This window comes from Miniopterus natalensis, chromosome 2 (assembly GCF_054644295.1).
Source record: "Miniopterus natalensis isolate mMinNat1 chromosome 2, mMinNat1.hap1, whole genome shotgun sequence".
Taxonomy (NCBI): domain Eukaryota; kingdom Metazoa; phylum Chordata; class Mammalia; order Chiroptera; family Miniopteridae; genus Miniopterus; species Miniopterus natalensis.
The window spans coordinates 2,834,039-2,847,956 of NC_142082.1; the positions used below are offsets into that span (position 1 = coordinate 2,834,039).

At 43.6% G+C, this 13,918-nt stretch overlaps 1 protein-coding gene and 1 pseudogene across 2 annotated transcripts in view; both read right to left on the bottom strand.

Annotated features, from left to right (window-relative positions):
• Nucleotides 1-13,918, bottom strand: part of GPM6A (glycoprotein M6A) — a 161,139-nt gene that overhangs the window by 91,777 nt on the left and 55,444 nt on the right. The window contains exon 1 of one of the 2 annotated variants that reach the window (XM_016219171.2): nucleotides 2,805-2,853. The exons of the other annotated variant lie outside the window; for it this stretch is intronic. Within the exon in view, the coding sequence (XP_016074657.1) occupies nucleotides 2,805-2,838 (34 nt within the window). The 5' untranslated portion in view covers nucleotides 2,839-2,853. Of the gene's footprint in view, nucleotides 1-2,804; nucleotides 2,854-13,918 lie in introns of those variants that run through there. 2 annotated transcript variants of the gene reach the window in all.
• LOC148093624 (protein dpy-30 homolog pseudogene) lies at nucleotides 7,150-7,441 on the bottom strand (annotated as a pseudogene).

Genomic DNA, 13,918 nt, shown 5'->3' on the forward strand with positions numbered 1-13,918 from the left:
CAATCCGCTCACAACGCCATCCGCAACCCTTCATGCTTCGTTCTTGGCCAACACACATCTTTTTTGGAGTAAGGCGAGGCACAGAGATGCAAATAAATATTTTTAGTTAAGTCTAATTCAGCCTCACACTGTTCTCAGTAGAGCAATTAAGGTGTATTATTTCCCCGTTTAACAAATAAGGAAATTAGGGGGCAGAATTTAAGCAGCACCCTGAGCGCAGAAACTGTGATTCATCGTGACCATCTGAACCCTTCTCCCCAACCAACAGCCACAAGTTATTTTTGGTCCCTAGTGGGCACCTTGGATCAGCAACTCCTGGTCAGCACATAGAACCAGCCAGCGGTTGCCAGGAGAGAGCAGAGAAAATCATCCTTCCTGAGTCCTCGCTGGGGCCAGGAAGCTGCAGGCTGCCTTTCCCGAATTAGAAATGAGGAAACAGGGCTAGAAGCCTCCTAGGTCCCCCCAGAGAAACGCTGCTACGCCCACTCTCTGAGCTGGCATATTCTGCTGGGTGCTGTGGCCCTTCCCTACGCACCATGCCAGGTGACCGAGAGCCTGACGCCCACAGCCACCGCAGAGGGAAGCGGGCTCCCAGAGCGGCCAGGGTGGGTGTGGACTACTCAACCCAGTGTATTTATTTGTCAGGCCTCTAATCTGAAACTGATAGCCTGGCTATCACAGAGCAGAGCGACATGGGTGATAGACTGTCCCCAAGCCTCCTGTCCGGCTTCCACCCAGAGGAGACTATATGCTTCAGCTGAGGGACAAACACTCCACTGTCCCTGAGAATCATTCAACTGTTGCTGTTGTTGTTGTTTTAGTTTGTTTCATTTTTGGCTTGTTTGTTTTCTTGGGTGGTTACAAAATCTTTAAAAAGTGAGAAATGGTGCAGGATGCTCAGCCCTTCTCCAGGAACCATCTGCCAGCATAGTCCCACGGGGTGACCTCGTGGAGGACCACTGAGGGAGGTGGCCAGGAGTGAGAGAGGGTGACGGATCGGACCAAGGGAGTGCCCATGGGGTTACAGGGAAATGGTCAGATTCTGGACATATCTGGAAGGTAGAAGAAACGGAATTTCTAGGAGCTTGTGGTGCGGTGTATGGGGAAGGGGAGTTGAAAAGACACAGGAGCGTTTAGCCAGGACTAGAGGAAGCTGCGGTCGGGTGAGAAGGGGCAGGAGGAGCTTGTTGGGGTGGGAATCGAGGACCCCTCTCCTCTGTCACAGACAGTACCTGGCATTTCCCATAGCATTTCCTACACAGTCATTGGTGCTCGTGTCTGTCTTGGTGGCTCTGCTGTGCATTCTCTACTTGGCTGGATATGAAATCATGTAAAATCAAAGGGAGGCCATTCAACCTGTGACCACCGCATGGGGATGGGACAGATTCTGCAAATAAAACCTGCTCTTAAATAGAGGATGAGTCGCCCTTGGAGACGGGAAGCCAGATTCCTGTATTCTTTGATTCCACAAAGCACCCAGCATAGCAACTAGAGAAAAAGAGCCATTCACTGGGTGTTGGTTAAACCACACACACGCTCACACACTCACTCCTCCAGGAACGACCCATCCTGATAAAATCATCGGTTGCACTTATGTTTTCCAGGATAAGGGTTTGAGAGAGAGAAACAAAGCATTCCTTAGTCTGTGCATGAGAATTTACCATTCGATTTGAAATGAACCCATTTCTTGCACAAAAAAACAGAATTAGCATCGTATTATCACTCAAGCTTCAGACTGTAAGACTGAACTTCAAATGAGCCATGAATGGCAGATAAACATTAATTCCTAACCCAGCCCAAAGGCTGCTGTGACTTGTGAAACGCGTCTCCCCTGGCATTTGAGGAAATAACCCGCTCGAAGGCGACTCAGGGGCCCCACTGTCTCCCAGAGAGACCCCTGGGCATTCCACAGGCATCTCAGACTCTGGCTTCCAAAGCTCACGGGGTCTGCTCTCCCTGCACCTAACCCCCCCCCCCCCAAATAATCTACTCTCCTCATAATGTTCTTTATCTCTGGAAATGAGAACTCATATTTCCACTTTCTCAGGAAAAGTTAAAATAGAAATAAAATCACACCTGCTCCCATGAAATGCCATGGCCTTAAGGAAGGAAGCTGCAGCTTTATTCTCTGTCTATTGCACTAAATGCCAGTTCCCTGCAGAGGATCAGCACCTACTCTGAGGAAGCCGGGCCGGCTACGAACAGATAGAAGGGGACCCGGCCACTCAGACCCAATCTACGGTTAGTGCCTTACACCTGCTGGCCATTAGCTAAGCTTTACATGAGTAAAGGATACGGTGCTTCTAAAAGGGGGTTGTGATCTATATATGATACTAGGTCTGTCTTTAGAAGTAAATAAAAATAAATAGCTACTTGAGGCACCATTTTCCCCTGTTCTTTTATCTTGATATTGCTAGTGCATTTCACTTAAGGTAATTGAAGACAAAGTAAAGGTTAATAGGCTCCTTAAAAGGCTGGACTTTTAAGTATTAAGTGGATGGTATTGGTGCAAGACAGTCATTTTGAGTTCCATCCACGCCTTATATCATACACTAGAATAAACTCCAAACAAATCAGAAGAAAACAAATAAAATCAAAGAAGTGTTAGAAGAAAACAGATGGCTTCCTTTGTAGTCGGAGTAAGGGAACATTTCTAACTCTGACTAATGTCCCAGAGGCAATAAAAAAGAAAGATGTTCACCCAGCCGGCGTGCTTCAGCGGCTGAGCATCAACCTACGATCCAGGTTACTCTACTGAGTTAAAATAAAGAAGCTTTGCATGAAAACTAAGCAAAACCAAGCACCTGATAAACTGGAAGAAAACCACTTCGGCTTCATCAAGAGTAAACACGTTTCCTTCTGAAAGGCACTGGAAAAGGCAAGTCACTGACTGAGGGTGATGCTTTCATTATTCCATATGAACTTGGGTCCAGGACGCACAGGAAATCTTGCAACTCAAAAACTTAAAAACAAATATGGTGATTAACAAACAAATAAAAAGGAAAACAATTTGAACAGAACCAGGCACTGCACCCAAATGGTCGGTGCCTCTCAGCGTCTTCACGGTAGGAACAGAGCAGGCTGGACCCCCCCGTTTTTTAGCAACACACTGAAGAGCACGAAGCTGTTGACCATCATGGGTCCCTACTTAGCCTGTTTGTTTATTCCAACTCCAAAGAGTGTCTTCGTGTCTCGTGGCCCACAAAGGGCACTCACCGTCATCTGAATGAGTCAGAGAGGACCCCAACCTCTAACGCTCTACCATCACCCATCTTGAGAATGGCACTGAGACTGCAATTCCTGACAAGGGAGAGCCATGTAGACCGTGGTAACATGAGAGCCACCTCAGTGAACTTCCTCACACACGGAGAGTAGTGGCTTCCTTGGGGCCAGGTCACCGAGCGGACCACACGGTCACCTCCAGTATAGCGGGGGAGCATGTCCTTAGACCTGGCGGCAGGTGCTAGAAAGCAGCTGCAGCTACAACTCTAGAGAACAAAGGAGATTCTTCCCATAAGTAACAATAAACCCAACCCATGATAAGTTTCCAGAACACAGGAAAACGCGTCCTTTAGGAATTCAGGAATTGTTTCTACCTTTAAAATAGCCTCTTAGTGATTTAGGAAATGGGGACATACCTGGCCAGTTTAAATGGAATTTTCTTCATTTTTTGATACTTTAATAAATAGGTATTGAGTCCTTTCACATGGGGAAGGGTAGAGAATAAACTATTAATATAACAAACGTAATTTCCAGGCTTTATAGGTGTCAAGGAAGTAGAGTATCGGGTGATTGTGAGAGAGAAAACAGGGTGTCACTGATGACTTCAGGGTTAACCCAGAGGCCAAAGTCCGAAGGAGGCCAGAGCCAGCTGTGCTTGAAGAATGAGTGGGGGACCAGCGGAGGACCGTGACCGCAACAATGGCAGAAGCAATATTAGCGGCCCACGTGTTTGGCTCAAGTTACTGTCACTCTCCATATCAAAACATTTAATTGTCACAATAACCCTGTTATCAAACCCATTTTACAGATAAAGAAACCGAGAAAGAGATCGTTGAAATAATCTGCCAAGCTAGTTAGTGGCAGGATCTATGTTCAAACCCCCCAGACCGCTCTCTGGTAACAAATTCCAGGGGCGAGCGGCAGCGGAATCGCGAAGGAACGCGCGGGCCAAGGGCAGGGACAGGCTGAGCAACACAAGTAGTTACGTGGTTCTGTTCTCGTTTCCAAACTTTCCCTCTATAAACTGTACTTACACAACCAATAATAAATGAGCATGACAGGCATTTTAAAAGCTCGAACCTGGACTCGAACCCTGCCTTCGTGTTTTATGTTACCGCCCTTTTAGAAGAAATCCTACTCCTTAGGGCCGGGGCTGAGGGTCTGTAGATAAGGTAGCTCCTGGGAAATCAGACTCTCCCCCCTCCCAGGTTCTTAAGAAATCGAATTGATAAAAACAGGGAAAAACAGTAAAGATTGGAGATTTATTTGAAAAATAAGGATGCTTATCCAAAAACAACTTAAACTGATAGGGAATCTATAAAAAGCACAGCAGAGCAGATAAAGCTACTTGAAAATCTTATTTCCATGACAACAGAAACAGAGCATTAAAGGGCCAGCACACCTCCGCAATGCGGCATCGCTGACACAATCAGCCACCAAAACATTGTTAAGAGCAGGAATAATCTTTCATGTGCATGCTCAGTTATAACTATGCATGTGCATACGAAAGCATGCCAGCCCTTCTTAAAAACAGAGATAAAAAGCTGATGTTTTCAATACTCATATGCAGATTAGCAGGTTTTCCATGGATTCTGGAAAAGGCAGAACTAAAACGCACGACATAAATTCCCATTGCGTACAAAATACGAGGTTTCTAGTTTCCGTATTTGTAATTCATCATTTTATATATTACCCGGTTAGTAGTCTTGCTTTAAGATAACATAAAGAGTGCTTGCTCATGAATACACATGGAGCCCAAATAACTTTTTATTTAAAAATATGATAATACGAGCTATACATAGTCATCCATGCTCAGTTCATCTGGATATTAAAATTTAGCTATTTTTGCTTTTGCGTATATAAAAACACTTGAAAAAATAGCTTTGTTTCTCGAAGGTAATAGCAATATTTCGCACAGAGATCTTCTAGGGGTAATGTTTCCAAAGTTTCCTAAATTTAAGAGATTCTCCAAAGGCAAATTTAGCATTAAATTCTATAAGATAATTTACATTCTAAACGCGATTTAAATTTGTATGTATTACACTATAGATCTGAAAGGCATTTATGTGATTGAGCTTGGTCTTCACAGAAGCCCAGAGCGAGGTGGGAGGGCAGAGGCTGTTTCCAACCTGTCTTTCATCGTGAGGCCTTTGCCGCTCACCAACATCCCACGCTGCGTGGCCATGAAAGAATAAACGTATCTGCGTGGGAAGGCAGATGTAGCTGAACCTACGGTGGCCATCACCTCACAACATGTGTAAATCAGACCACGCTGTGCGCCTTAACTTTACACTGTGACGTATGTCAATTGCATCTCAATAAAACGGGATAAATAAGCATAGCTCTTAAGAGTTCCATGCCCAGCTCTTTTCTGCTCTGTGATGCTACATCCCACACTTAATGTAAAATATTAAGAACTGCCACCCTGCCGGGCGTGGCTCAGGGGTTGAGCGTCGACCTAGGATCCAGGTGATCAGGGTTCGATTCCCAGTCAAGGCACAGGCCCGGGTTGCAGGCTCCATCCCCAGTCTGGGGCATGCAGGAGGCAGCCGATCAATGACCTTCTCATCGTTGATGTTTCTCTCATTCTTTCTCTCTCCTTTTCTCTCTCTGAAATCAATATATATTTTTAAAAAAACCACCCCCATCATAGTTTAATTTAATTATACTTTAATGTGAATTATTACTTTTACAGAAAAAAGAACTTTCTTAGTCCTCAATCTCCCCTAACTTAATTATAATAAAAATGTTATTTAAAAACAATGCAAACTGTCTTTGATTTGCAATTTGTCAAAATTATTAACTATGTGCCTATTTATACTGACTGCAAATATATATGACATATATTATAAATGTACCTCTAACATTTAGGAAGTCTTTCAAGCTGTAACTATAACATAAACAAATCAATCTCGCTACACCCATGGATACTAGAAAAATTATTTGTGTGCCCAAGATGGCATGAAGAATTTCCCAGATGAAAACCATGCTATAAAATACAGAATATAAAAATGATTTCATCTGAAAGCAGAGAAGAATTAAGAAACAACAACTTATGTTTTTCCAACATAACTGTCTCTTCTTTCCTAGTCTGCATTTTTTTCTGCCACAAAAGTGCTGAAGCTACACCTGGATCTGGATCCCACCTGGGGGGGCCCTCTCTGGAGCCCAGGGGGGTGAGCGGGAAAGCCCACTGGATCGGGTCATCTCATTTGTAATCCTACTAACTGGAATGCTGGGTGACATGGTCATATAACCCTGCTATACATGACTTAACCCTGAGCCTGTTTAAACACACATCTTTAAATTCAGGGATTGGCCAGATAGGTGAGCCACAGACCCCATTCTCAAGAAGTTGGGCCCCAGGTCAGCTTCATGGGTGGACAACCAGTGGAGTCACATGGGACCTCGTGCTCAGAGGAGCCCACCATTGGTTTAATGCTCTGCTGCAGCTACTGAGAAATTCTTTCCTTCTAATTTAAACTTTTTATTTTGAGATAATTGTAGATTCACATTTAGTTGTAAGAAATAATACAGGAAGTTCTTGTGTGTCCTTTAACCAGTTTCTCCCAGTGGGAACATCTTGTAAAAGTATAGTACAGATTCAGACGGGCCTAGTGTGTCCTGGAGAAATGGGAGTGAGCTAAAGCTAATTTTTATTTTTGATGTTTTAACAGTTTATTTCAAAGGTCATTTAAAAAGCAAAGTTAAAGACAATCTGAGAAAATAACTGCACAGAACACACTCATTAAATAAGTGTCATGATTTAATCAGAAGAAGGGAAATGTTCTTTGCGGCTCCAGAAACAAGCTGTTTGTCCTGAGGTTTCCTATGCTTCCAAAAAGGGGGGAAATCATGTCAATTAAAGCCATGTCTTAGTAAGTAAATATAAAGTGATAACCCAATATTTCCATTGTCCCCAGTAAGTCAGTTTAAATCCTGAAACCGTGCCTTTTTAAAAGAAGACATGCTGCTAGAAAGTCCATGGGATTTGGTAACCTCTCCTTGGAAGCAGGGCAGGTGCTGTGATAAGATGGTGCCACTGTCCGACCCAGGTGAGCCGGAGGTGGCAAAGGCTGGAGATCCACCTTCTGTTTGATGAGGTTTCTGCATTAATCTCATTTTCTACTATCCTCTCAACGTCATCTGTGAGGCTGGCCTCAGAGCGAGGATCTTCAGCCACGTGCACCTGTCCCTCCAGCATCTGCTGTGGCTCCATGGTGGACCCCACAAGTCACAATCCCCGAACACCAGTCCCCGCCCAGGCCATTCGTTCTTAAGAGCCCTGACCACACCGCAACATTTTCATTTTGCAAATTATGTAGCCAGTGCTCCTTGGGACGGTTGCTTAGATGCCGTTTCATCTGTAGAAGGTGACTGGATATGCTCATGACTGACAAAGACTCTCACCTTGGTCAAATTCTAGACAGGCCCCTCTCTTCAGCTAGGCTTCGTCCTTGGGCCTGTCCTTGACCTGCTTAGCCCAGGCTGAGGAAGAGCCCTGCTAAGTGCATGTAGAGAGAATCCTCACTCTCTAGATCTATCTGATCTAGTCCCTCATCCCTCACCAGCAATGTACAAATCTATGGCCTGTTTTAGTAAGAATCCTATGGGACCAGTTTAGACTCTTATGTCTGCCTCAAATAACTGTCCACTGACTCTCTCACTCTGCTCCTTGGCTGCAGATCCCAGATGTCTTTGCTGTAGTTAAAGACATAGAAAACCAAACATGTCAACTGTCTTTCAGTGTCTGTCTGATTTTGGTCTTGTCTTGATTTGCCCATTTTGGGTTTCAGTGACAATTTTCTCTACGCAGACTGCCGATGTTCATTCTTACACATAAACCTATTTCATGTTTGTTCTTCTTGTCTTTCTATCAGATCATGAAACAGTGGTCAGTCAAGTCTTGAAGCCTGCGCAAGAGACAGGTTATCTCAAGCTAACTAAGGGTTCATTAAATGCCTCTTCCTTTTCTTTTAAATACTTACATCTGATTTTCTTATCACTGTCAAGATTTCATAAGCATCTCTGGGGCTCAGGGTACTGAGTTTATGTTTTATTGAATTTATTTTTTGAATTTTCTCTACACATTGCTCTTTCTTATGAAAGCAGGTTCGGTATAGGGGAAGATTATCTTAAGGCCTTTCAACTTTCCAGATACAATGGCTAGAGGAAGGGGTCTTATTATATATTATATGATATTTGTGCTTGCCCTTGCTCTACACAGCTTAATTCAGTCCCTCTTTTGCTCAAGTCAACTGGCACTGTTAACAGTGCCGGTATCTTTGATTATTCCTTTCTACTCAGTAACAACACCAAAAAATAAAGAGGCAAATTTTTTTTGTAACAGAAGTCATGTAAGTACATTTTCTTAGTTTACTTAAGCAGAAACTATGGGTACGTATATCTTTAAAATGCTCTTTCCTAGGGGTGGGTCTATGAAAATGAGACACAGGATTGTGTATCTTCAAGGGCCACTCAGCAAAGAGTGTGGATTTACAATAAACACACATGTCCTTCTGCAGAGGAGCGTGGGCTCCCGGGTCTTCACTTCTGAGTAAATACATACAGGGAAGTAATGACCTTCCCAGAGCTGACCTCATTGTTTCATCAACAGACATGGAATCCAATAACACACTATTTTAAATTCTTGATGTGTTGATCAGTAAGCGGCCCCATGGAGCTAACCCACTCTCCACTTTGGTTCAAAGTTATTACCACACTTTAAAATGAATTCACTGCCTCTAACTTTAATAACTGATGCATAGTTACAGCGATTACTTCAACTCAACCCTCGAATATTATTGAAATGAGGCTTTTATGGCACAATATCCAAAAAAGGGATTATTTAATAAAAATACCCTGGAGCTAAGTTTATCAGAAAGTATTAACAAAAGAAGCTTTTCTTTCTCCCTCCCTCCTTTTTTTTTTTTTTTTTTAACCTGATCTTAACTAAAAACTTGAGTTGCGGCCTAACGCATTATTAAGGAAGCATTAAATAAAAGTTTGGTGCAAATCAGACAATAATAGGAAATCCAACAGGTTCTTTTTAGGTTTGTTTTCTTAACTTTGCAAAACTACAGAACAGTGACTCAGGCGTAAGGGAATCAGGAAACCTTGGTTGCTCTTTACAAAGCATGAGTAAGATTAGCGGAGTCAGTCTATGTTCTTATGTAAGGGGATATATTCTAAAGAATTTGGAAAAACTAGGAAAGGACAATACCCAACACATAGGAGAACTCACATGACTCCGAGATTTTATTTCTCAGCAGTACTTTTGTGTGAAGATATTAGGATATTAGTATCACTCACTTACCAAAAATAAAAACGTTAAGCCTTCTTAGCAGATCCAGACAATAAGCCTAAACATTCTTAACTCCCTCACCATCAAAAGGTCTTTATACGATATGTTTTAAAACTGGCCCACTTTAATTTAGACCACAGGTGCCTACGTTCCCTTGAGGCTAACTGAGGCGGCAGTTGACTTGAACAAGCTAATACGTTAGAAAACCAGGGCACTGGGGAAGCACGTGTCTGATGCAGCCGGTCAACTGAAAATGTTGCTGAACAAGGTTCGGAGGAGGTAATTTGAATAAAAGAAGCACGTCTTTAGGAAATATGTTTGTGTTAGCAGAAGATAAACATCTCCAGGATAGAGACAGGGAGAGAAACAGTTTCTTAGAAAATAAAAAAGCAAACAGGAAAAGGAAAGAAGGTGTGAAGAGAGACAGCATGTGTCGTCCCGAAATTCCATGAAGCCTCTTGAACGTGAAGATGAATAAAGTCGGAGCCTAAGTTTCACAGGAACTGCTTTTCTCTGACACCAGTGAAAGCTCAGACAGGTTAAAGCCCCAGGGCTTCAGAGAGGAACGGTCAGTCTCATGAATGCCCAGGAGGTGGACAAGGCTGAGGAACTCGGGTTGGATTTCACCTCACACCTGCAACAACCAAAGACCGAACACAACACGCGTGTGAAACACTGGCCTTCAAGACAGAGGCCATCGTGCAACAAAAGACTGAGAGCCCTGGAAGATGGGCCGAGTGAGGTGAGCCCCGAATCAGCCAGCTTGCACCCCGAGAGACAGCTCAGGCAGGTGTGCAGGGAGCGGACACCCAGGAAGGGCCTGCCGAGCTCCCTGGGTTGAGAGGGTGACCCAGAGGACAGGGATCCAGACGCAGGAGGTCGACGGGCGGAGAGGCCGCGAGAAGGGAGCTGAACAGAGAGGGAAGCCTGGGATCCACAGGGGTCATCCTTGGGTGTTCAGGCGGGTGCTGATCAGCAAACGCATGTGAAGGACACCCCAACATCAGGGAAGGTCCACCTGGGAGGGCTAGAAGGAGCGGCTCCCACCCCTGACGCGTAACTGGAAATGGTGACTGTCCCCAGCCCCTGGAGGGGACGATCCCATTGCTCTGGGCACAGGCGAGACTGCTCAGCAATGAAAACAATTCAGACAAAACCCTGCCCTGGTCCCAAACAACAAACTCTGTAAGGAAGCCCCAAAAGGATCAGACTGTGTCCAAATAATTAACTACGCCCCAGAACATAACTCAAGGGTACTAAAGAGAATTTTAAAAAAAGAAATTAAAAAACAAAATGAGAAATGTAGGCTTTCAAAGACCAAGGTACTGGTGGGAGGTGAGCTGGTGGAAGCTGGTCTGAGCGCCCGTGGGCGCCCCGTTCCCGGCTTAGTCGCCCTCTCCTGCCCCGGGCGTCCTGTCCTCAGGCTTCTCCTGCACAGACCCGCTGCCCACGCGGGGCCTCGGTGCAACTACAGCGCTGTGACGCCTCTTCAATATCAGACCAAGAAATCCCTCGTAACCATTTTGTCTGTGAGTATCTGTGATCTGCTCACAATTTTTGCTGCAGAAACAGATGAAATGTTTTATTTTCTTTTTCCCTCCAGATATTTCCACCGAGACCGCAGACCGTTTCATTACCAAATCTCCACGAACACGTGTTTAGTCCCTGACAGGCATCCACAGAAGGTGTCTAAGGCACTCCACTGCGATCACAGTCACGGCTTATATGTTGTTTTTGCTGAATTTCTTACACTAGAACTAGCAACGTGACGTCCTTGAGTCTTTCTGCTCTCCTCCTACCTTCAGAGGTTTCACATATTCACTCACTTCCCTCCACCGGCTTTTTCTTTGTCTCCTAGAATATTTTAATTAGGCAAACTAAGGTGTTAAATCAACCCTAAAAGGAACTTTATGAAAAACCCCTCAGGTGTGCCCGGGCTTCAGGTGTGGGGCCCGTGGTCTCCGGCTCCCTGCACCTGCGGCGTCTCTGGCCCCTCCTCCGCACTGTGGGGTCCCCCCCCCCCCACTCCCGACTCTGTGCCCACCCCACGGCTCCGCTGTAGACTCACTCCCTTCTCTGTGTCCAGGCGCTTCCTCGAACAGCTTCAAGAGATGCTTTGATTTCTTTCTCTCTGAAGCATCAGCCAGCTTGATTTCAGCCCAGGACACATTAAATTACCCCTAAAATCATGAACTGCCACACAATTAAAGTCTATTAAACTGGAGCAAAGAGTGAGACTAAAATATTTCTAAAATTAACACAACTGAACTCAATCTACTTGACTTTCTTTGAGAAATAGAAGCAGCATTATGAATTTATTCTATCAGCGCATGTACTACTATATAATATTAATTAGTGTTCTTGTCTTTATAGTTGCTTCACTATTTGGAATATGCAGAGTAAAAGTTCTTCGATTCTGTTTTAGAAATGCAAGAGTTAATAAGCAAACAGTGTGAAAATTTATGTAACAAAAGGCACAAAATGCATTTGAAGCAATAAATTAACATGGAGACAGATGGTATAGCCTTCCTGCGAAAATAAGATTCTAAAATTTACACTTTCTGTGGAGCCAGCATGTGATCATCTGAGTCCTCTCTAACAAGTCCTATTAGGATGGATTACATTAGAGCCTCTGGTTTAGAAACGATGCTAATTAACCCTCAGAAAGGGCTCGGCGGGAATGGCTTTGTTTACTGGACAAGTAGATACCTGCTGATTTTATTTAAGGTACTTGGTGGAAGAAGGAAAATATATTAAGGCATATTTTTAAGTTTTATTTTTCTGGGTCTGTGCATGTGTGTGTCTGTTTTAACTGTTCTGGTTGAATATATGTATACATGTCAATTTTCATGAGTAACGAAGGGAAATGTGTATGCCTCCCTCGGCTTAGTGAGTGAACATCAGCAAGTCTTTTCTCAAAAACTGCCATTTACCCAGTACTCCCCCTTAAACGTTACATCAAAATATTCCTTTATTAAGTTAATTACTTCATCATTTGTAACTTTATGTCTACTGAAAATTTATCCATAAGTCTGCCAAGAAAATTGCCTAGTGAAGGAAAAAAAAAATGATACCCAAAATATTTTGTGTGAAATATTGTTTAAATTACCATTAAGAACTTAATCACACTTTCTGCTGTAACAAGTGACTATTTCTACTGTAAAATAGATATAATCACTACCTTATGTGCTACTCGGTTATGTTATTATAATTTCGACAATAATAAAATATATTCTAATAAAAACATGACTGAATTATGAAGCAATTAATTGTAGTAAATCATGTGTGTGAAGGATCAACCCTGCTTTCTCATAGATGACTAATAATTATCAATGAACTAATTTCACTTCCCCCCCAAAAAAGCATACGAATTTTGTTAAAAATGTCATGGGCTCCCATTATTTCCTGCACAGTTCTAAAGTGAATTCTTAATTTTTAAAAGGCATAATAAAATGTGATATCATCTTTTAGTCTGATTTCTATGACAGATTCCCAGTACAGGACCAGATCCCAATATCTGTAATTCAGAAAGCTCAGTAAACAACTGTGCTGACATTCATAAAATGTAGTGCGCCCCAAGTCAGGCTTAATCATCGCACATCTGTTTCTACTGTACTCTAGTTTCCTATACAGTTTTATTAAGATGCCCACTTTGCATTGTGTTAACTTATTTCATTAATATAATGATTACTTATTGAGTACCTGTCATATAGCAAAAAGTAATGAAAGAGTCCCATAAACTACAGAAAATCACAATGTATGGTAAACTAGAGCACAGTGCATGAATAGCTGGTCTAAAAAGTAAAAAAACAAGAAGAAAGAGACATCTTTCGTAAAAGAGGCGTCATGAAGTTCAGCAGGAGCACCGCAGTCCCTGCAGAGCCGCAGGCCCGTGAGGACCCTGGGAGAAGGAAGCGGGAGCGATGACAAGGTGTGTCGCTGACACGCCCCCACCTCGGAGTTCTCAGAGAAGCAAAATGTTCCAGGAGGAAGAAAACAAGGGGTCAGAGGCACTTTAAAAATAGAACGTAAGGCTTGAGCCAAAGAAGGGAAGGAAGGTTTTCCAAGAAAAGACAAGTGGTCAGGGTGCTCCGGGGGCCCCGGGGGGGGGGGGGGCGATGGAGGGAGGCTTTGCACCGGGACAGGTCTGCCGGGCCTGAACGGGGGTGGAGGGCGAGGGAGGCAAAGCGAGGCTCTCCCCGAGAAACTGGGGGGCCCTGGGGTGCTTCAGAGCAAGAGAGATATCAATGCCAAGCTTTCTTTTTAATAACTGGGGAACGAGAGAGTGAACATCTTAAAAGTCAAGAGGAAAGAAACGGGGACAATGGAATTGAAGGCAAGAGAGTATACGTGATGAGAGAAATTTCCAGAAAAGGTAAACGGAATTAGAAC